The sequence below is a fragment of the Siniperca chuatsi genome, linkage group LG10 (assembly GCF_020085105.1).
Source record: "Siniperca chuatsi isolate FFG_IHB_CAS linkage group LG10, ASM2008510v1, whole genome shotgun sequence".
NCBI lineage: Eukaryota > Metazoa > Chordata > Actinopteri > Centrarchiformes > Sinipercidae > Siniperca > Siniperca chuatsi.
Window position 1 is genome coordinate 368,331 of NC_058051.1, and position 24,216 is coordinate 392,546.

A 24,216-nucleotide genomic window follows, 5' to 3' on the forward strand; every position below is an offset into this window, starting at 1 on the left:
TGCTGTATTGGGTATCGATGATGAGTGGACTAGAGATAACATATGGTACCAACAAATAACACACGCCCTACACATTGCTCGGAAAGAAAAAGACCGTATTCAGTACATGTCCCACAGCCAGCAACATGGAGAAACATTATGAAAATCAGACCTAAATTTATGAGTGCAGACTGTCAGGCATGTGCAATATGGATGTTGAGACTAAACAAAACCAATAATGAAGCTATGATGGTGTGAAGCCAAATAATGCCGAAATGTTGTGGATGGGTAGCCAAATTAATCTATATCCCAAGGCTGGTGACGAAGATGGAAGGCCTCTAGAGGTCTGACCGAATGCCTGCAGCGAAGGCGAGCAGCTGGGCGGCGGAGAGGCATGATGTCGGCGGCAGCCACGCTTCCTCCTGGACAGCTTTCCAGAAGGTGGCTCCAGGCCTGGAACAGGCTGAGGCGCAGGCAGAAAATTAGCAGGCTGGTGGCTAGGAGGCTGGAGGCTGGCAGACTGAGGTGCAGAGTGGAAGGCGGGTTGGGGTTGATGGCTGGAAACCTGGGGCTGAGGCTCATGGGAAGGAGTTCTTCAACAAGGCTAAACAAATCCGGAAAGTTCAAAATCCGGAATCCAGACAGGGTCCAAGGGAGATAAAGAATAATTCCAACAGAACTCACAGGAAACAAATGCCGGGACGCTTGACAAAGGGACAATGGCACAATCACGATCTGACATAGAACAAAGGAAGAACACAGACTAAATACACTCAGGTAGGGGAGACAACGAGACACAGGTGCAACTAATTAGGGTGGGGCAAACAATCAAAACTGGATGGGAAAGCAAACAAAGACAGGAAGTAAAACAACAAGACACACGAGGAGAAGAGAACACTTCAAAATAAAACAGGAAATAACAGGACAAAAACCCAAAACCAAACGTAGCCATTGTCTTACTTTAATGAAACATGAAATGGCCAACCAATGGCCAACCAAAAGTGGAGGCCACACCTTTGTCCCCGATAACTAAGACAACATCACTAGCGTCATCGCAGCCCTTGAAATTATTAGGGATGCATTTAGACCTTCTGAAGGCGCAGCAAATTCTTCTGCAGGCCTGTTACAAGATTAGTTTGGTCCATGGGGCGCAATGTTAGTGCAGATACTATTCCCAGTAGTCATGATTGGCCTGGTACTGTTATGCGGCTGTACCCTTATCCTTACTCGTACCTGAAGGGAAGAAAGTTTGATCGCACATTTGATCATCTTAAATAACTAACAGTCTTCTAGAGGACTAAAGTCCTGTTCCCGCCATGTATATTGCCACGCCTCTTTTATACATCACAGTTGCAGAAAATACTTCCATAAAGGATACACCTGTGCATCCTCATCTCCTCTGGCAATCCTCCTCTCTCCTCTAGATACATTTAAGGAATTGAGACGTCCTATAAGATGACGCTTTGAGATCGATTTCCGGGTCACAGGCAGGAGGATGGAGAAGACGAGGAGGCACAAAATAGATAAATGAGAAGAGCTCACTGACTTGAGTCGCAATGCTCATTCCTCCTCTCCTCTTCCTCCTCTCTTCTTCTATCTCATCCTCTACTTCCTCCATTCCTCCTCTCCCCCTTCACTCCTCCTCCTCTCGTTAAACCAGTAGCTGGCAGCAAAGAGAGACCTGAAAACTGGTTTTCCTGCATTCCACAACTGACGACAAGTTAACAAACCTTTAGTTGAAGCAGAGAGAAGGGCTTGGTTTGTTGGCACAACTTCAGTTTTGACTTTGGTTGTTGTTTTTACAGTGAAGGCAGACTCGAAGCACACAAGGAAACAAAACGGCTTCTCTCCTTCTCAGCTCCCCTTTAGCGCAGAAAAGCCTGAAGAGAAAACTAAAAGAGAAAAAATGGCTCAGACAGTTGAATTAATAAAAGGTTGACTACAACCTGCTGTAAAAAATATATTTTAAAAATGGTAAAAGTCTGTGAGCAAAAGTTGTCAAACAGTTCCCGTTAAATTACAGTAAAATACAATATATTCTTCTACAATGCAATACCATAAAATGATTCTTGCTGTAATTTACAGCCAACCAAATTTAGTAACGTTTTTCATTATTAGAAAACATGTAAATGTGCATAAGACAGTTCAACAACCACACATTCATTTGAAACTATTTCATTCGTCGCTCTGTCATCACTGAACATTCATCTGTTATGAAAGCTTTTCAAATGTGTAAAAAAACGACATCGGACTCTCTCACCTTGTTCCTGTGAATGTCCGTCACGTAAGCAGCTTGCTGGTGTCTCGTCCAAGTCTGTCTGGAAAAACAGAGACCGGCTCATTTATATTATGGGGACTCCACTAGTAGTGGACTGGTAATCTGGCATACCGGTCTTTTCCCGGTGGGCCAACACACCTTGGAAGCCAGTTGTTGGCAATATATATATTTTTTTGATTGCCAAAGACCGGCCCATAAAGTAGGGGCAGCTGCCTATTGTTTAATTTTTTATAATGACACTAGGCTGGCCCAATCACATCTCTTCCTGGGCCGCCCCCTCCCGTCCTCTCTGCTTCTCGTGTCAGATGCCGAATGGCTCAGAGCTATCAGCCAACAGCAGTAACAAATGAGCAGCCACAGGTGGAAGGCGGAGAATTGGCTGGCCATATGTGGAGCTGGCGTGTGACAGGTAAGGCAGGAGGGTAAGGCAGCTAGCTGCTTTCAGTGCAAGTTTGCACTGTAAAAAATGTAGCCTGAGATTTACAGTAATTAACTGATAGCAATTGACATATAACTTACTGTAAAAGAAATCACAGTATTTTTCACAGTTTTTGTTTACATTAACAATCATGTTAACTCTAAAATAAAACACAATAATTACTACATACTGTATTTTTGTTTACAGTGCTAGTGTTTTAACTGTAAAATATAACACAGTAATTTCTAAGTACAGTATTTTTGGTTACAGTACACAGTAACCAATTATGCACTGTAGGAAATCGCATTACACTGGTGTTAGGGTTACCAGCCAGTCACTGTAATTTTTGCGGTGACCTCACTGTAATCCAACTAGTTATTTACTGTGATTACAGAATACAGGAATATACTGTACTTTTTAATAATACGGTAATTTACCAGATGCACATTTGCCAGTATAATGCTGTAATTTCTAAAGTAAATTACCCAATTTTATGAATTTGCTGTATTTGGAGGAAATACATTAAATACTGTATATCTAGTATATTTAGTTGATTTAACAGTTAACAGTTAATTACAAGTAATTTAAATCAACTACTTTAACTGCATAAGGTTTGCCATTGGTGTTGTATAATGTATATAAGTCACTTCAGCTATTATTTCACTTAACATAGCCTATATTAAAAAAATAATTTGCAATATCTGGTTTGTGTGAAAAAACAGGTCATAGTTTATATAGAATATAACTTACATTCACAACTATTCAAAATGGTCTTAAAAAGTCCTTCAAGTGCATAAAGGATCTTTTAAAAATTAACATACTGTATATTCCCATATAAAAGTCAATATTCAAATAATGGTCTCAAATAAGTCAGGTTAAAAAAACAATGAGTGGGTTGGATTTACTTGTAACTGTCACAGCCTGTCATGTCCTCACCAGCCCGTAATCACCCACACCTGCTCCTAATTACACTCCTGCCCTCAATCAGCCCCAATCACACCCAGGATAAAACCACTCCACTCTCCACACTCAGTGTCCGACCTCGTTTGTGTTTAGGACTCCATGCACCAGACTATTCCAGTGTTTCGCCAGTCCTCTCCGGTCTCCTGTGGCTTCCCCAGACCCACTCTACCTATCTCCACACTCTCCACTTCTGGCTGTCATCTTAATAAAGACATTCCCATCCATCTCGCTGTCCTCTGCCTGTTAGTCCGTGACAGTAACCAACAACAGCTCATATGATACATGTAGAAATAAAGCCATGTCTCCAAAAACAACCCCAAATAAAGGCCTGGTCTCCAGCTACTGAGGTGAAGAAAGGTCACCAACACTGTGGTTTTAGATGTCACTTTTCCTCTTTTTTGTCTCTCTTTTTGTCATGCCTATGAAGCGCCTGAAAAGGTCAGAAACACACAACATTTAATGCTGACTTTGTCACCTTTATGAAGCATATAATCACGATTGGAAGTTTTCCTCCCACCATATATTCTTAATGGTGTCAATATTTACATTGTGTGTATGAAAACCAGATTATGTATATGAGTTTTTGAGTTCAAGCATATTCCTTGAAACCACGACAGTTAACATGAAGCATTTTTCAAACTTTTAAAGACTTTGTATGAACCCTGTACATATGTAAAAGGCAGGTTCTGATGTTGTGAGAGTTCAACCCTTACCTTTGAATGAACTCCAATGTACACGCCACCTCCTCCTGGCACTCATGGTTGGATATGTTGTAACGTACCAAAGGCTTAGCAAAGCCAGACAATGGCTCAATGCTCTCCATCCAGCGCCCACTAGTCAAGGTGTCTCCTGAAACCAAAATGAATTAAACACATGACATCACTTATTTTTACCCATGCCATTTTTTTTGTCTTTGATCATTTGACATTTAAATGATCTTTTAGTATTTATGAGTGAGTGAGCTTGTTTTCGACCTGGGGTTAGCAAGAGGCATTGGTAACAAACAAGGAGCAATGTACACAGAGTATGCCTGAAAAACAAACACTTATACACTCAACGGTATCCTATACAAGACAATGACAAAATTACAACATACAAATCCAAGGATTTCCTTGGGTTTTTGGAGGGCTTAGGTAATGTGGTTCAAGGTTATTTGACTAAAAACTGCATTTTCACATAATTCTGGACTATTATCGTTACAATATTTATAAAGAAAACAACACAGGCTGTACGTTTTCACTGTGCACTCAGACATTAGCAAGAAAAGTGAAACAAATATGCTCACTGATGAAGTAAGTATGCGCCATAAAAATAATTGTCACAAAATCACATTGGTAAAACAGGCTTATAGTGAAGGGATTTGAACTGTGATTTTCTCATCCTGCTATAGTCAGGGCGAAGCCACTAACCAGCTGTAGGGTCACATATGGTTAGGATTTTATCTTTATCTTATCCATACTCTTAGTATTAATCTACAATCAATTTTTAATCAAGTCTTAACCCAAAATGATGCAGCTGAACTGTATTATGGATATTTACTACAGTGAATACAGTTCAGCCCCCAGAGTAACCTGCACCACCCAGTGGAACAATACAACCAAGGAGACACTGTAGCTCTCAGCTCACTTTATTAAGACAGAAGTATTTCAGACATACGGTTGCATGCTATTCAGGCCATAATGAGAGAGCATTGTGCAAAGTAACACACAGAATATATTGCAAGTTCATTGTTACCCAGAACATCAGTTTTAATTTAGCTGTAGCACTTGCAGTTACATTGAATCCCTGAATGAAACATTTGACACCATTTTTAAGATAATGCATGAGATGCTGCAGACACAGAGCAGGGGCGCAGTGATAAACAGAATTTAGGAAAATGTGAACTGGATGCAACCTGGTGGATCTGAAGGTAGCAAGATTACTTTATGGTGGAAGAAGAATTCACCAAGTGCAAAGAGCTTTGTTAAGAACATTCCTGTCATCCAAACTGTGGCAGGGATTTGATCAGGTCTGCTTCCCCCTCTCCAAGCCCCGCCTCTATTCTCTTCATCCAATCAGCAGCTCAGCAACTACTCATCCATGTCTGAGGCACATCTCAAGCTTTATCCTGTAATATTTCCCAAAATGATTTCCCTACATTACATCACTTCCTATAATGACATGATTTCCCTACATTACATCCCTTTCTATAGTTACATTATTTCCCAGCATTATCCTCAGTTACATACAGTTTCTCACTGTTTCTCTGAGCCTTCTGTGATGTCCAGCAAGCAGTTTCTGCCTCTCTGGAGCTCCTCCAGGGTCAAGCTCTTGCAGAATCACCCCAGCAGTTACTTTGTGCTCACACCAATAGAAAAGGAAATTAGACTGGTACGACATAGAGCTGAAATACACGAGGGTGTGTTTGAAAAACTGCCACTCAGTTTCAGTAGCTTGTATAAAAGAATTACAGACTTTATAAGTTGAAAGTTGGCAAATGTTAGCTAGTTGCTAGCTTGCTCCATTGACGGATACTTATGCTTGATTATATTTTTCTAGCTTTTGAGGCTACCACAAGGCGTTATGGTTTCATTGATGGATATGTCTTCCATCCTTCACCAGATAACAGTTTGGAATTCAATTTGGAAAATATATTTAGGAAGAAATGGCAAGCACAGAAAGAGGCATCGGAAAATAAATATATTCACCAAAACTGTACACAAGTATTCTCTTCACTGCTTTAGAAACTGTTCTGGATAAGAGCATCTGCAAAATGAAGTGACAGTAAAAGTATTTCTTTAGGTCTAACATTATGGATGCTGAGGATACCATACCCAGTACAGTCCTGTATCTGAAGGAGAAATCTCTTATTAAAAAACAATCTAATTAATGGAAGAGAGAAAAACACGTGAGAAACAAATGTATGGATTTAAAAAGCAGTGCATCAAATTAATTTTAAATTGATAATCAAAGCACACAAGGATATGCTATGCTTTAAGCCTGATTGAGTAATGGAAACATTGCACTAGAAATAGGCCTACAATATGCCCTCCTTTGCTAGTATGAGTGGAGATTCATATCATATATAATCCAACATTGACATTTGAAGTTTACTCCTTTTTGATGTTGTCCAAATTGTTATGGTAGGCAGTGTCTGAAAATGATTACATGTCTAAAATCGTCACATGACCTGAGGGAACGTGCTGTAATGGTTGCTTTGCTTCACAGTCTTTGCTAGGAAAACTAACAAGGTTTGTACTGGGGATGTAAGCCTCTTTTAAACAGTGAAAAACCAAAGGGTCCTCATTAAAGAAACATCCTAACTCTGAAATTCTACCGTGTCTAATTTTAGACAGCATTTAGGACTTTTCCCATTACAGACCAAGATGGCGGATGGCAAAACTGCACAGGTGTAAAATAGCCACATTAATAGTTATGTTGTTGGTAAATCATCTGCAAGTCAATGTTTTACTGCATTATGGAGTTCAGAGGGGTGTAAAGTAGAATAAACTTTGGACTTCCTTCTGTAATGGCAAATTTGGATTTTCCTATCTTTCACTTTTGAAATGAGATAGGACAAGCAGTTAGGATTGTTTCTGTAATGAGCCCCTTGGATAGTAAAATTATGTTATTTTGAATTAAACCAAAAGGAAAAACAATCCTCATTATACATATTTGTTGGGTCTCTGTAAATAATATTATAAAGAGAACAGTCTAGACCTGCTCTGTAGGAAAAGTGCAATGAGATAACTTCTGTTATGAATTGGCGCCATATAAATAAAACTGAATAGCCAGAGAGGTCTCTTGGTGATCATCAGGGAGGTGGAAGATCTCTGTAGTTTTCATGGTACTTGTTCACCAGTCATATTCTCAGGTGTCGGTTCACTGTAAAAAAGAACACAATATAGTGTTTCTTGCACTTCTGGGTCAATCACGTTCTACTTACTCCAGTGGCGGAGCCAATTGTTCCCTCATCAGTTTGGGCCTCCTGCCATAGCCGGCAGGTACGGCACTATGAACATGTGGCTCTACTTCATGTAGCTCCCGTCCCTTTATTAACTATTCTAATACCATAAACACTCATATGCATGCTGTATATGTGCTTTATTTTAGTATCATATTAAATGTGATGTTACCTTTTCATTATAGGAGGTTGGAGACTTGGTTCCAGTATGGGTCGTTTTGATTATTGTAGCCCTTGTTGTTGATCCATGTAGTAATGGTGGTAAGATCGGTCTTTGTCATGACTCCATTGCCTTGAAGCAGGTTGAACCATGTCTGTACCATCTTTGTACTGTGTTGCTGAAAACTCTTTTCAAAAATGGCAAGCCTGGTTTTACTCTTTGTGCTGTTCTGAAAGTTTTTGAAGTTCTTTTTGCTATTCAACTTGAATCTCACATTTGCACCAAGGATCGTCAGTTTGAAGGTGCCCACAACATCATCTGAGCTTATGGCGGTAGCTAAGCATGTTCTGAAGGCTTTTGATTTGGTACTGGGAAACTCACGATGTATTTCTGTAGGCACATAAACAGTTGGAAGTTCACGGCCATGACTTTTGTGCACACCAGGAATCAGTTTTTTAACTAGAGGTGATGAGTTTGTTGCCACTTCAAGCATGGCTTCTGCTAATTTGCTGTTCTGGTTCAATTTTCTAGCTTCCAATATACTATGAACCGGTGGCTGGTGATCTGCATTGATGAACTGTCCAATTCCTGGATTGTTTTTTGCATATTTTTTCCAGTCTTTGTAATATTCACTTGTTCCAACCTCTTTCTTAAGTCTTGTTTTGGTTTCTTTTATGATTTTCTTTGGTACAGCTCCCTCTGCCATGTACCAGTCCCCTCCTCTGATTGCTTCAGTCCACTCTTTGCGCTTGACGAAAGACTCCCATTGGCCTGGGTGTCTGAGGAGAGTGTCGGCCTCCACAGATCGGAGGCGGTCCGCTTCCAAAGCGATTGCTTCCTCACTGGCCTCTGGTTTCATGCCTCTTGCCAAAGCATGAAACAGGCAGCTCTTGCCCTTGTTGACTATGCTCACTGGCTGGTTATTGATGCACACATCATAATGGCCGTCTGGGTATTGGGCACTCTTTGGTCTGTAGATCAGTGTCACAGTTTGACTGGCGGGTTCAGTGCCTGGGCTCAACTCCTGCATTTTGGTAAGTCTGCCATGGCTGTCCTCTGTTAGGATGACAACCTTAGTGCCAGTGGTTTCTGACAGGACTCTGATATCAAGAACGGTTCCTGCAGTCATGGGGTTCCTGATCTTTTCAGCATGTGCCTGTGAGTGTTTACCTGCCTCTCCTGCAACTTTATGTTTAGAATTTGGCATGTATGCGATGTACCTGTTGTTCTGTCCAGCTCTTAGTTTTTCTGCTGTTCTGTCACTCTTTAAGCCAGTTCTTACATAACAGCCAATGACGCCATTTACTTGGCCTTGAAGACGAGAAACAAAGTGACTGGAGAACTTCTGGTGGAACACTTCTACCAAAACGTCAGCCAATGTTGCACTGATGGTGTCGGCTAAATCCTGCTTGAATTTCTTCAGCATCTCAGTGTCTGAAGCAGACAGCTCATTTACCTTCACTTTCTCTGAAAATCTTTTTTCTTTTGTAAATATATTCAGCTGTTCATGAAGGTTTGAGAAAAACCTGCCGGAGAGGCTGTTCACTGCAATGATGGCGTCTCCTGCCAGTGTTGCCATGTGAAAAGCTTGGATGGCTGTCAGAATTCCATGTGCTTTTCCTTTGGCCTCGACTTTAACTTTGTCAATCACTGTGGAGAAGGACGAGTTAATCTTGTTCTGCCAGCTGAGGTCTGCATAGAATGGCTGTACTGCAGTGTTGCTTAAGTTTCTGAAAATGGCCAGCAGTTCACTCTTTCTGTTCTCATCCTCCAGGAGATCATGAAGTTGCTTTTTATCCTCAAGGTGTGAGAGGATAATGGAGTCTACTAACGTAGCCAAGGGCTCATTTTCTATGTTGGATTTCACGTCGTCAACAATTCTCTTTTCCAGCTCATTTTTGATGCTGTTTAGTATTTGTGTCAGAATTTCCTCTTCTGCCTTCCCCAATCCATAGGTAATGATTTCCTCTACCATTATTTTAGCAGTGTGTTTTACTGCATTCTTCATATTTGTCTTTGTGACAACACTTAAACCATCTTTAGCCTGTCTGGAGAGAAACTTTGGCATAGACTTCAGTTGTTTGCCGAATCCCTTAATTAACATTTTAGATGCTTTGATGCCCTTTGCAATCAGCTTTCCAACCCCAAACCCAATGAGAGATACGCCTATAGAAATGGCTTTTTCTATAGCCCATGCTTTCCAGCTGAATTCTCCTGTCACCATGGACTCTATGCCATAGATGCAGTCTGATATTCCTTCAGTGATGAGTCCCATGCCGACTTGAGCCAATGTACCAAATGTAAATGCAGTGAGCAGTGCTCCTCCAATAATCTGTAAAACTCCAAGACAGAATACCAGCAGAGCTTCCCATGGGAAACGAGGCTCCTCTTCCACAGAAAATACATATTTCAGACCTCGACTGTAGAGGTGGTAGGCTTCCACTTGGAGATCTTCGTCAGCACTCGGTACCAGAGAGAAAATTGGTAATTTTTTGACCATTGCATCCCGCCCTCTTTCTATTATTTCATCCAGCTTTTGGATGGCCTCACTAATGTTTTTGTCAAAGTACCCCAACATGCTGCACTTGGTTGTTAACTGTTTTTCAAGGCTCGTTGGATTACTGTTGGCTGAGTCTGCAGAGGACATCTTTACAAACTGCAGACAGACCATGGATTCCTCACTAAGACACTTCACAGACCCCTGTGCCTTCATTAGATCATCTCTGGCCTTAGTGAAGTAATCTGCATTTTGCTGCTTTATAGTGCAGTACGCATGACTGTAAAAAGCTATGGCTGCCCAACTTTCATCTTGTTTCATGGCTTTTTCAAATAGCCTGGCGCTGACGTCCCACTGTTTTTCACTCAGCGCGATATTTCCAAACTTGATGTAGTGATAAATGCTAGAACACGGTGAAGTCTGACTTTGAGACTGACTTTTTGCCAATGACAAATCAGCCTTCAAACTCTTTTGCAATTCATTTCTCTTCAACTGGTCAATTTCTTCTGATTTAGTTTGCAACCATATCCCCCAGAACTCATTCATGATGGCAACAGCAGCTCTTTTGTCATCTACATCTGTGAGCTTATGAATATCTTGAAGAGTTCTGACATACTCTGAAAACAGGTCCTCCCGCAGTTTCAACTCTGTGACATCTTTCATCATGTGATTTATATTTTCAGCTGCCAGTCTATCCCTTGTGCTCTTAGCTTCCTCCAGAGAAGACGCTGTCCTGAAAGACTGCTGCAGGTGTTCAGTGGACATGATTATTTGAGCAGATCCAGGTTTACCTTTGCGTGCGGTTCGACCAAAAGCCTGGAGTTCCACTCTTGTGTTCTCAGAAAGGAAGGAGAGGATCACAAATAATCCTCCATTGTTGTTCACCTGTTTAGACACTTTTATGTCTGTGCCACGCCCGGCAAGGTTTGTGGCAACAATGACATCACCAGGAAGCAGTTCCTTATCTATTTTGCTCAAACTGTCTGTGTCGCTGCGGCAGTAGAGAATGATTTCACCTGGGATACTGCTTTTCAGCCCTTCGTAGATCTCTTTAGCTTTGTTGATGGTTTCACAGATCACCAGGGCTGCTCTTCCATCTCTGTATGAATTTGGGGAAATCTGAGCCATAACCACACGTTTTAGTTCAGATTTCCACTCTTCAGCTGAGGTCTTCAGAGTACCTTGGACCTCAAATAACTTCTTCCTGTTGAATGTTGGCATTTTGCAGGCACAGAGATTTGGATATAGGTCCTGCAAAAACAGCATGTCTGTTTTGCTCCCAAGTGTCCCTGTTGTTCCATATATTTTCCCATGGTACTTTTCAAAAAAGGAAATGTTAGAAACGTAGTTTGTCACTACTGAAATTGTGCTCAGTTTGATTTTGTGTTTAATCTCAACAAACTGCTGCAGACCATCACCCCATTTCTTATTCAGTTCTACAATACCAGTTGATCTGAAATCCACTGGACAGACGTTGTCATTTTCTACAACATACTCCCGTCCTTGCCTCAGTTGCATTGCCAGAAAGGCATTCTGAACCCACACTGATACTTTCTTCTCCACCAGATTCTTCAAGAATCCAGGAATGCTGATTTTGTCTTCATTGTTTGTACATGGGGTGTACTGAATCTTCTCTGAGATCATTTCTGCAATGGGCTTGATGAGAATTTCTTCTGAGTCATAGAGAGAACAACACAAGCCTTCCTCCAAAACAAGAAATGTAAGCTCTGAAATGTCCTGGTTGTTGTACAGGCTGCGCTTTCTAAGACAGAGCAACCCCTTGTCGTCTAAAGTGTAAACAGTAAAACCATAGGGGACATAGTGCTCAATTTCTTGGAAAAAATCTACCATAGCATCCTGACTCACAGTTTTCAGTTTCCTAAGAAGTTCATCCTTTTCATTTTTGTAGAGATCCTCTGTAAATCCTTTTGGCACAGTGTTGGATTCTTCAGCGATGCGTAAAATGTCCATTGGATCACTAATATCAGTTTCCTCTGTGTCTATTGAGTCAAAGATGGCCTTGAAGAATGAAGCAGGAGGACCCTGTACAAATGTCTGGTGTCCTGCAGACAGGAAGCCATACTGGCTGACGTGGCCCCAGATCATGGCCAGAATAATGTTCAGGTGCTGCATGGAGACCATGGGACTGGACAGGTAGGTCAGCTGCACTCCCTGATCCAGTAGCAGTGAGTCCACTTCATCGATTATGATGCACTGATAGCTGCGATCAGGCCTCACATCCTTCATTTCAAATATCTGGCGAAGGTGATCTGCAGCGAAGGCTTCGATAGTTCCATACACCACATCCTTCTGGTAGCATTTTTTTCGATCTTCATCTTCGGTTTTATTTGTGTTTGTGTCAGCTGTCACACCAAAGTACTTGTAGAAGTTGGTCCATTCTTCTGCATCTCTTTGACATAACACAGAAGAGCTGGACACCACATCTACTTTTTCACCCCGAAGCGCACGCAGCACTGCAAACATTGCTATGACGCAAGACTTCCCTTCTCCAGTGCCCATCTCCAGGAGCTTCCCAGTGTCAGACAAGGCCAAGAGGCACCAGCTGATCATCTGAGTGGCTCTGGGCCACCACTTCCTTTCAAAGTTGTGCAGGTGCGCAGCATTGCATAAGACTGCCAGGAACTCCTGAAGGTCTTCTGTGTCCGTGCTGTGACTCAGATTCCTAGCTCGCTGTACATCTGTGTGGTTTTCAATTTCCCTGGTTTCGATCAGGTTTGTTACATGAGTTACTATACTGTATGATTTACTCAGTGTTTGTTCATCAATGTCTTTCATCTGCCGTATTTCGTCAAAAAGAGTGTCAATGCTTTTTATTTTCTCGTCTCTGAGGCTCTTTTCTAAATGCTGGATCAGTTTGTCAGTTCTAGATGAATCTAAGAGCTTAAGGAGAGATTGGTTGTTCTCATCTGTCCACTTGGAAGACACTTGATATGTTGCCATTAAATGTAAAATCTTCATGATGGAAATTAAGTCTTCATCATGATGGTGGTCAGTCAATGCTCCAAGGAGGTTTAAGACCTCTACAGGTGACCAGAGTCTTTGGTCTCCAAGATTTGAAACCATCTGCAAGAGTTCCTTGGTTTGTGCTTTTGAGGCTTGGAAATGCTCCACACAGGCAAATAAAATCTCCAAACACCATTTGCCTGCTGGAGATGTCCCGTTTTTCTCACTTTCTGTTTCTTCAGTAACCACTCTCAGGAGATTCTCAAGAAAGGTCAGAACAAAGACCTCATCAGAAGCCAATCCCTTTCCAGTAATTTTCTTTGAGATGGTGATGATTTTATTGTCAGCGTTTGTGTCTTTGTTTAGGTTGGTGTGGAGCAGCTGAAAAAGAGCCTTAATAAACCTGTTTCTCAGTTCCATATCTTCACTGTGAAGTTTACCCATGAGGCTTTGCAGGACCTCTGCAGCAAACACCAGGGAATCATTGTCCTTGAGCCTTGAAAGTTGCAGATTATGGGAAGAACTGAGACTTTGTTCTTCAATGATAAATCCACGACTAAGCTGAGGGTTCCCTGTTTCCATCACCTCTATGCCGTACTGAAAGTAATCAGAGACGAAGTCATTGATGGTACCATACACAATGTCCGCTTCATAGACTTCCCTGTATGATGCATTCGTTTTCTTCAAGTTTGTGTTGACAAAAATTCCAAGGTGTTTGTAGAAGTCAGACCACTCCTTAGTTCGCTCCTCTGAGTGAACGTCAGAGCTCAGCACAATGTCCAGTTTGTTTCCCATGCAGACTTGTGCGGCTGCAAACATGGCTGTGACACATGAGTCTTCTTCCACACCAACCAGTTGTAGCGCTCCACTCTTCTCAGTCAGCACCAATGCACACCACCGCAACATCTGACTCCCTGTGGGCCACCAGCCTTTTGTGTCAAAAACTGCTTTGCAGAGCTGAGACAGAGAGTTCTGTATGTCATCTGCATTCAAGGTTACACATTTAAAGGAATCTTTCATAAATGGTGCATCTTTTGGTGCATTTTCTGAATATTGCCGGACACCACTGGTAATGTTTTTTATCATATCAATCACAGAATCATCCAAATTCCATAACATCTTTAATTCTGCTAGAGCTGCAACTAGACTGCTCTCATCTTTCCTTCTGACAGTCTTTTGGAAATCCTGATGAAATGTCTCAGGCCCAGCAAAGTCAAGAGCATGGATGAGAGAGCGTCCGGACTCATCCGTCCACTCAGGCGATATGTCGTACACTTGTACCAACGTAAGGACTTCAGTTATTGAAACATCCTCTGCATATTTCTGTGACAGTGCTTTGAGCAGAGTCACCGCCTCCGTTGGGGTCCATTGGTTTATTTGCACAAGTCTGAGGAGCATTTTAGTGGATTCTGAATGGGTTTCTTTGCCATTTAGTTGTGTGAGTGTGGATAAGAGAAGCTTCAAGCACTGCATTTCCATCTTTAAAATGAACACAGAGGCTCTTTCAACTGCATTCTGCAGTGATGATGTGAGGGTGCTCAGGAATTCTATAAGAAAGAGCTGCTCAGTAGAAAGCTCGTGTTCAGCCCATTGTTTGGCTATGACGACTGCGTCAGTATCAGAGCTGCCGTAGTCATTGAAAAAGTGCATCAGGTTCACATGCAGGGCTTGAGTCAGCAGGAAACTCTCAAAAACATTACATGCTGATTGGCTGATGGACTCCACCAGGGACTGCACATGATTGGAGAAGCTTTGTAGGGAAACTCCCTCGGATATCTCCAGAGACAAGGCACACAGCTCTGTGATGAACACCTGAGTGTGCTGCAGAGTGCTGAGGGATGGGGGAGCACTAATCCATTCATCAAACAGAAGTTTGTCCAGGACTGACACGATCTTCCCCAGCTGATCAGCTGTCAGCTGAGTGAGACTGAGATCTGGAACTGGGAAACTGCATTTCAAAGAGAGGATTTCTAGAAGCTCATCACTGCCTGATTCATAGTTAGCCTCAAACTCATCCAGATGCCATATTAGAACGTCTCGCTTGGACTCATATTCTTCTGAAATGTCGCTGCTCAGTTGTTTCTCCTGCTGCTCGTTGGCTCGTTGGTGGGATTCTTGAAGTCTTTGATTCAGTTCTTCTTGTCTCTTCTTCTCTTCAGCCTCTCTTGCTCTTTGCTGTTCTTTCATCTGTCTCTCCTCTTCTCTTCTCCTCTTCTCCTCTCTCCTCTGTCGCTCCTCTTCTCTTCTCCTCTCCTCCTCTCTCCTCTGTCTCTCATCTTCTCTCCTCTGTCTCTCTTCTTCTCTTCTCCTCTTCTCCTCTTCTCTTCTCTTCTCCTCCTCTCTCCTCCGTCGCTCCTCTTCTCTTCTCTTCTCCTCCTCTCTCCTCCGTCGCTCTTCTTCTCTTCTCTTCTCCTCTTCTCTCCTCTGTCTCTCTTCTTCTCTTCTCTTCTCCTCCTCTCTTCTCTGTCTCTCCTCTTCTCTCCTCTGTCTCTCCTCTTCTCTTCTCTTCTCCTCCTCTCTCCTCTGTCTCTCCTCCTCTCTCCTCTGTCTCTCTTCTTCTCTTCTCCTCTTCTCCTCTTCTCTTCTCTTCTCCTCCTCTCTCCTCCGTCGCTCCTCTTCTCTTCTCTTCTCCTCCTCTCTCCTCCGTCGCTCTTCTTCTCTTCTCTTCTCCTCTTCTCTCCTCTGTCTCTCTTCTTCTCTTCTCTTCTCCTCTTCTCTCCTCTGTCTCTCTTCTTCTCTTCTCTTCTCCTCCTCTCTTCTCTGTCTCTCCTCTTCTCTCCTCTGTCTCTCCTCTTCTCTTCTCTTCTCCTCCTCTCTCCTCTGTCTCTCCTCCTCTCTCCTCTGTCTCTCCTCTTCTCTTCTCTTCTCCTCCTCTCTCCTCTGTCGCTCCTCTTGATCCCTGATTGGCTTATTAAAGCAATAATCACACTCGTACATATCGTAGCCAACTGGTCTGTAGTATTCACCTCCATTGAACACATATACGTCCCGCCCATGAACAGTACTTCGGTATAAATCATCGAAGGATTTGCATGGAGGCAGGACTTTATTGCACTTGCAGCATCTCAGGCGGTCGCCCATGTTACATTCTGATGGTACGTTCCCCATTTCTGATTATTTAGTCAACCTGTGTTTTCCTGAAAGATAAAAAAATATAATTTTGAATGACAACCAACTCATAACAGGAAGTCCTGCTGCTTTGATTCTAGGTACAAATAGGTCAGCAGAGCACATTACAACATTAAGATAAAGAGCAGTGTCACAGGGCCACTAAGTGTTATAAGCTATTCTAAATAAGTGGGTTTTAAGTTTGGCTTTGAACAAAGGCAGGTCAGTGATGGAACGTAAGTCAATGGGCAGAGAGTTCCAGAGTTTCGGACCGGTGGACCTCCAGCAGATGTTGCCCAGCAGATCGTAGAGCTCTGCCGGTGTGATGTGCTCGTGTTTCTGACTGTTAGTGAGCAGGCGGGCCGCAGCATTTTGCACAAGCTGCAAACGGTGAAGACCAGCTTGGTTAACTCCCACATAGAGCGCATTACAGTAGTCTATGCGGGAACTAACAAAAGCATGGATAGCTGTCTCCAGGTCACAACGGCTCAAGAAGGGTTTAACCTTTGCTAGGAGGCGGAGCTGAAAGAAGCTTGCCCCGACCACAGAATCAATTTGCTTATCAAATTTTAGACTGCTGTCTAATTTCACCCCCAAATTTTTCACAACGTGGTTAAAATGGGGGGTCAACGCAACAAGACCAGGAGCTGAAATGCTGGGCAGGTTGGATGTGCCAAAAACAATACATTCTGTTTTGTCCTCATTCAAACAGAGAAAGGTCTGAGACAGCCACAATTTGATGTCATCTAAACATCTGTTTATGGATTCCAGACTGTCAGAAGAATTGGGGACAACCGGCAGATAGATTTGTAAGTCATCTGCATACAGATGTAAGGACACATTGTGACTTGAAATAACTGAACCTAAAGGCAGCATGTACAGAGAGAATAGAACAGGGCCCAAAATGGATCCCTGTGGCACACCAGAGGTCATAGGGGCTGAAGAGGAGGAAAGGTCATCAATCATAACAGAGAATGTCCTATCTGTTAAATATGACCTAAACCACTGCAGCACAGTTCCCTGAAGGCCAACCTGTTGGGCTAGACGTCTCAGAAGGACTGAATGGTCCACGGTGTCAAACGCTGCAGTAAGGTCCAACATTACCAGCAGCACAGGCTTTTTTGCATCGAGGGACAAGAGAATATCGTTCTGTACTTTCAGCAGAGCAGATTCGGTGCTGTGTCGTGTTCTGAAGCCAGACTGGAATTTTTCAAAGATTTGATTGTTTTCCAGAAAAGAGTTTAACTGAATGAAGACTATTTTTTCCAAAACCTTGGACAGTTGGATTTAAAGCTGGGGCAGGTAATGTATTTCAGAAGCATTTTTGTTATATTTGTTGAAATTCTCTTTACATCCCGACAGCAATCAATAAATCAAATGCTCTGAAAAAAATTGAAATAAATCAGGTATCTGTGGCTGTTGCAGGCCTGAATGAAATGGTTGGATGGCCTACCTGCCTGTCTACCTGCCTACCTGTGCGCACTCTGCCCGTGCACTCATTGCACATGAAAATGTGATTTGGGGGAGAGGCTTTGGAGGGAGGCCTGAAGGAAGGGGGTGGGATTTTTTCAGTTGGATACTTTCAAAATCAAGTCGTCTCTTGCTGCTTTCCAACGTTATCTACCCGAGCTATAAGCTCTTTACTTGCAGAATGGAAATAGTACAAGTAGCACAAATGGTACAGCATAGTAATGGATAATTCTCTAGTTACTGGAATAAAGCACAAAGAAACAATTACATGCATATCTGTGAGTTGTTACTGATAGCCAGCATTAAAGCAACTAAAACCATTTAAGGACTCCAATATTTTACAGTCCTTAGGTTGGCTTACTCTCTGTGTGACTGTATAAATCACTAAACAACTGTTGCAGTAACCACTATTGCTATAAAATCACACTGAAACCACATTAACTGTGTGTTCAGAGTCATACAGAGCAAGCTAAGTAGGCTAGCCAGTTAGCTTAACACTTAGCAAGGCTAATTTCCGAACAGGTTTATTACTGATACAGGTTTTTACCGACATTACAGCGGTACAATACATACAAAACATCAACTAGACAGTTCAACATCATGAAGAGTGAGAATCGAGTTATTGTGCTACATGAACCATATAGCAGTAATATTACAATTTACATCGTCAGGGATTTCTGCACCAGTAACAATGGCAGAAACTTAGCAGAAGACGGGCGGAAAGAGAAGGAAGCAGAAACAAACCGTAATTTAAAAAAGATTTAACAGTGATTATAATGCATTATAAAAGGGTTATAATGTATTACAACAATGAGTATGGAGAGTGAGTCCTCCGTGCACGCCAAAATTAGTCACGGAGTTCCACAAGGTTCTGTGCTTGGACCAATTCTATTCACCTTATATATGCTTCCTCTAGGCAATATTATTAGGAAGCACTCCATAAACTTTCATTGCTATGCAGATGATACCCAATTATATCTATCGATCAAGCCAGATGAAACTAACCAGTTAACTAAACTTCAGGCATGCCTTAAGGACATAAAGACCTGGATGACCTGCAACATTCTGATGTTAAACTCAGACAAAACTGAAGTTATTGTATTTGGTCTCAAACACCTCTGAGACACATTATCTAAAGACATAGTTACTCTAGATGGCATTGCCCTGGCCTCCAGCAGCACCATAAGGAACCTCAGAGTTATCTTTGATCAGGATGTGTCCTTTAACTCCCACATGAAACAAACTTCAAGGACTGCCTTCTTTCACCAACACATTGCAAAAATCAGGCACATCCTGTCTCAAAATGATGCTGAAAAATTAGTGCATGCATTTGTTACTTCTAGGTTGGACTATTGCAATTGCTTATTATCAGGCTTCCTGAATAAGTCCCTTAAGGCTCTCCAGTTGATCCAAAATGCTGCTGCACGTGTACTGACAAGAACTAGGAAAAGAGATCAATATTTCTCCAATATTAGCCTCTCTGCACTGGCTCCCTGTAAAATCCAGAATAGAATTTAAAATCCTTCTCCTCACCTACAAAGCTCTTAATGGTCTGGCACCATCGTATCTTAAAGTGCTCATAATACCTTATTACCTGACTAGAACACTGCGCTCACAGGATGAAGGGTTACTTGTGGATCCTAGAGTCTCCAAAAGTAGACTGGGAGCCAGAGTCTTCAGTTATCAAGCTCCTCTCCTGTGGAACCAGGTCCCAGTTTGGGTTCGGGAGGCAGACACCATCTCCACATTTAAGAGTAGGCTTAAGACTTTCCTCTTTGATAAAGCTTATAGTTATGGCTGGCTTGGGTGAGTCCTGAACCATCTCTTAGTTATGCTGCTATAGGCCTAGACTGCCGGGAGACTTCCCATGATGCACCTCTTTCCTCTCTCCCTCTCCATCTGTATGCATGTTTATCCCATTACTGCATGTTACTAACTCGACATCTTCTCTCTCCCGTAGTTCTGTGCTTTCTCGTCTCTCTCTCCTTCTGTCGCTTTCAGCAGGTATTTCTGCCTCCGGAGCTGCAGAGTCTGGATCTGTGGTTGTGGGCCACCTGCTGCCCCCGTGTTCCTGCAGAGTCTGGATCTGTGGTTGTGGGCCACCTGCTGCCCCCGTGTTCCTGCTCGACAACTGCTACTACAGTTGTTGTTATTGGCTCTGTTACTGATGCTGACATTATTATTCCTATAGCTGTCATTCCTAGTATTACTAATTTATTAATATTAACACTACAATTACTATTCTACTATTTAAAAAATAAATTCTAGGTGATATTTGCATTGTGCCTCCCTCTCCCCCACCCCCAAAACCTCAACACGGCCGCCCACGATTTAGTCTGGTTCTGTCCAAGGTTTCTGCCTCTTACAGTTTTTTCTTGCCACTGTCGCCAAGTGCTTGCTCATGGTGGGATTTGTTGGGTCTCTGTAAATAATATTATAAAGAGTTCGGTCTAGACCTGCTCTATAGGAAAAGTGCAATGAGATAACTTCTGTTTTGAATTGGCACTATATAAATAAAATAAATTCCCTTAATTAGAATTATAATTCACTTGCGAATTATAATGTCATTGAGTGACCAGCAGTTATGAAGTATTATGATACTTGACATTATAAGTCCTTATAAAATGCTTTATAATGTGTTATGGTTATTGTTATAAAGCATTATGAATAGTTGCTTATAACTATAATTATACATAGCTATAAGCACATTCTAAGTATGTTTATAATGCATTATAATGCATTATAGACATGGGCTTCATAGAAAGTGTTACAAACAATTTCAATCAATAAAAGATGGCATTAGAAAGGGTGCTGCACTAGTAACGACTGACAGAAGTAGTCGCGTCTGTTGTTTGTGTCGGTTTATGTTTTTATGTAGGCTACTGTTAATCTTGACTGTTTTTCTAGTGAATGAATGGCGATCTGTTTGACCTCACTGTCATCAGTTGATCATGGACGTGACACATTGTTTCCTGGTGTTTCTGACACTTTTTGGCTGTGTTCGCACTGCGTGAGTTCAACCAACCTCATGGACTGAAGTACAGCTGCGAGTTTCTTCTTTAGTGCTGCAACTCGTAGCAGCACTGGAGCCTGAAATTGTAATTCCACCGGCAATCAGGAAAGACTTTAGAGAGAATGCCAACTCTCCTAGGAACAGGACTGTTCGACTGAGGAAGTGGGGAAGGAGGGGTGGATTGCACCAGAAACTATGGAGACAGCGGCTACGTTGTATTCCACTGCCCTTTTTCATACTTGTCAATGTGCAGTCATTACGGAATAAAATAGATAAACTACAGGCAAATGCAAAGTTTCTGTCGGGGTACAGACGTTGTTGTATAATTTCCCTTACTGAAACCTGGCTTAAACTCCACAATCCCACTGTCTCTGTCATGAGCATGTCTGCTGAACCTATTGATGTTACAGATTGTAATCTTGCTGACTTGTTAAATCTACAGAAGGGTAGCCAAATTAATCTATATCCCAAGGCTGGTGACGAAGATGGAAGGCCTCTGGAGGTCTGACCAAATGCCTGCAGCGAAGGCGAGCAGCTGGGCGGCGGAGAGGCATGATGTCGGCGGCAGCCACGCTTCCTCCTGGAAGGCTTTCCAGAAGGTGGCTCCAGGCCTGGAACAGGGCAGTGATACTGTTTCTAATAAATACAGTGGATGGCCAGATCTTGATATTTCATCATGTGGGGGAGAGGGGCAGAGAAATTAAATGGGTTGGCAAGCATGAGATATTATTTATCAGAATCAGATCATTTATATCATATATATCAATTTATATCGTTTATAATAGATTATGTGGCTATTATGTGTTTTCTCGCCAGATTCGCTCATGGCATGCGGAACAAAATAGACCAGACGCCGAAACTGTCGCTGCAGAGTGCGAGCCAAGCGCGAACCTTCCTGCAGCATGCGCTCTGTCTGAACAGCACCATTTTGGTTACCATGGGCGAGTGTCTCGCCTATTATCACGGCTGCCTTCAAGGATTATTATTCCTTCAGCACTCTGCATGAATTCATGGTTGAGAAGACAGAATCAGCATGACTTAAACATTTTGCAGTGCAAGCAAGTACACAACATCCGATTGGTGATGCTTCCCAGTCAGCAATTATTTTATGGTCTCTGTCAGATGATATTAACAGTGTTCATGACAATTTATATATTTGCTTTTTATTCAATTCACAACGTGGCATAATGTGACAAGAATGTACGGATATCACACACACACACAACGCCTTTATATATTTTATTGTATGAAGCATTATAAATGTTTGTATGAAAAGTACTATACAAATAGAGTGACGGAGTATATATGATTGAGTGATACTGTATATTATATACACACAAGCACACATTAAAATAATACCTGTCGGCAATACATAAAGGTTATAGATCATATCTTCACAATCCAGAAAACTGTCTCGAGGCTGCAATGAACATTAATAGCATTATGTTGAAAGCAACAACAGTTACAGACTACAGTATCATGCACTACATAGAAATTCAGTAACTGCCTCCCAGGCTTTTTTGGCTGTAAACAGGTGATCAGTCCCTATAAGAAATGACAAAGTAAAGTTGATCTCAAATGTAGCCCACAGCCCCAACTGCAACTGTCATCACAGGACTATACTTCAGGAATGACATTTGCAGACTACGTAAGGGGCAGTTGACGACTATGTTGATAATGTGATAATGTGACGTTAGCAGCTGTTTTCACTTCACATCATGTCACGATTATAACAGTTGAATTGGATGTAGCCTACATTCAACAATAAAAACATAAGTAATATCAAGGTGAAATGTCATTAAGGAATGCGGTTAGAACAGCGCCTTACGAGGCGGTAAAGGGAAGAAAGTTTGATCGCACATTTGAACATCTTAAATAACTAACAGTCTTCTAGAGGACTAGAGTCCAGTTCCCACCATGTATATTGCCACGCCTCTTTTATACGTCACAGTTGTAGAAAAGACTTCCATAAAGGATACACCTGTGCATCCTCATCTCCTCTGGCATTCCTCCTCTCTCCTCTAGATGCATTTTAGGAATTGAGACGTCCTATAAGATGACGCTTTGAGATCAATTTCCAGGTCACAGGCAGGAGGACAGAGGAGAGAGGAGACGAGGAAGCACAAAATAGATAAATGAGAAGAGCTCACTGACTCGAGTCGCAATGCTCATTCCTCCTCTCCCTCCTCTCCTCTTCTACCTCATCCTCTCCTCCTCCTCTTTTTTAGTAATGTTTCATTATTAGAAAACGTGTAAAGGTGCATAAGACAGTTCAACAATCCCACATTCATTTGAAACTATTTCATTTATCGCTCTGTCGTCACTGAAATCAAACATTCATCTGTTATGAAAGCTTTTCAAATGTGTAAAAAAATGACATCGGACTCACTCACCTTGTTCCTGTGAATGTCCGTCACGTAAGCAGCTTGCTGGTGTCTCGTCCAAGTCTGTCTGGAAAAAGAGAGACCGGCTCATTTATATTATGAGGACTCCACTAGTAGTGGACTGGTAATCGCGCGTACCAGTCTTTTCCCGGTGGGCCAACACACCTTGGGGGCCAGTCGTTGGCAATATATATATTTGTTTGATTGCCAAAGACCGGCCCATAAAGTAGGGGCAGCTGCCTATTGTTTAATTTTTTATAATGACACTAGGCTGGCCCAATCACATCTCTTGCTGGGCCGGCTTCACCCCTCCGCCTCTGTCCTCTCTGCTTCTCGTGTCAGATGCCTCAGATTCGAATGGCTCTCAGCCAACAGCAGTAACTAATGAGCAGCAACAGGTGGAAGGCAGAGAAGTGGCTGGCCATATGTGGAGCTGGCGTGTGACAGGGAAGGCAGGAGGGTAAGGCAGCTAGCTGCTTTCACTTTCACAAGTTTGCACTGTAAAGAATGTAGCCTGAGATTTACAGTAATTAACTGACAGCAACTGACGTGTAACTTACTGTAAAATAAATCACAGTATTTTTCACAGTTTTTGTTTACATTAACAATCATGTTAACTGTAAAATAAAACACAATAATTACTACATACTGTATTTTTGTTTACAGTGCTAGTGTTTTAACTGTAAAATAAAACACAGTAATTTCTAAGTACAGTATTTTTGGTTACAGTACACAGTAACCAATTATGCACTGTAGGAAATCACATTACACTGGTGTTAGGGTTACCAGACAGTCACTGTAATTTTTGCGGTGACCTCATTGTAATCCAACTAGTTATTACAGGAAATACTGTACTTTTTAATAATACGGTAATTTACCAGATGCACATTTGCCAGTATAATGCTGTAATTTCTACAGTAAATTACCCAATTTTATGAATTTGCTGTATTTTTGCTGGAAATACATAAAATAATTCAATTCAATTCAGTTTTATTTATATAGTGCCAATTCATAACAGAAGTTATCTCATTTCACTTTT

General features: G+C 42.0%; 3 protein-coding genes across 3 annotated transcripts in view; all 3 read right to left on the reverse strand.

Annotated features, from left to right (window-relative positions):
- LOC122882495 overlaps positions 1-2,645 on the reverse strand; it is a 36,047-nt gene extending 33,402 nt beyond the window's left edge. The window contains exons 1-2 of the mRNA XM_044209958.1: positions 2,240-2,645; positions 1,710-1,871 (exon numbers count right to left, since the gene is read on the reverse strand). The gene's annotated coding sequence lies outside the window, so the exon portion shown is untranslated. The remainder of the gene's footprint in view (positions 1-1,709; positions 1,872-2,239) is intronic.
- Positions 1-23,341, reverse strand: part of LOC122883707 — a 57,332-nt gene extending 33,991 nt beyond the window's left edge. Inside the window, 3 exon segments of the mRNA XM_044212768.1 lie at positions 1,540-1,559; positions 15,237-16,339; positions 23,187-23,341. Coding sequence (XP_044068703.1) covers positions 1,540-1,559; positions 15,237-16,310 — 1,094 coding nt within the window. The 5' untranslated portion in view covers positions 16,311-16,339; positions 23,187-23,341.
- LOC122883710 lies at positions 5,250-8,940 on the reverse strand. Its single transcript, XM_044212773.1, has 2 exons — positions 7,754-8,940; positions 5,250-7,502 (listed from the first exon to the last, which is right to left on the reverse strand). Exon 1 carries the CDS (start codon positions 8,868-8,870, stop codon positions 7,761-7,763), a length of 1,110 nt encoding a protein of 369 aa, XP_044068708.1. The 5' UTR covers positions 8,871-8,940; the 3' UTR covers positions 5,250-7,502; positions 7,754-7,760.
- Positions 23,342-24,216: the final 875 nt, after the last annotated feature.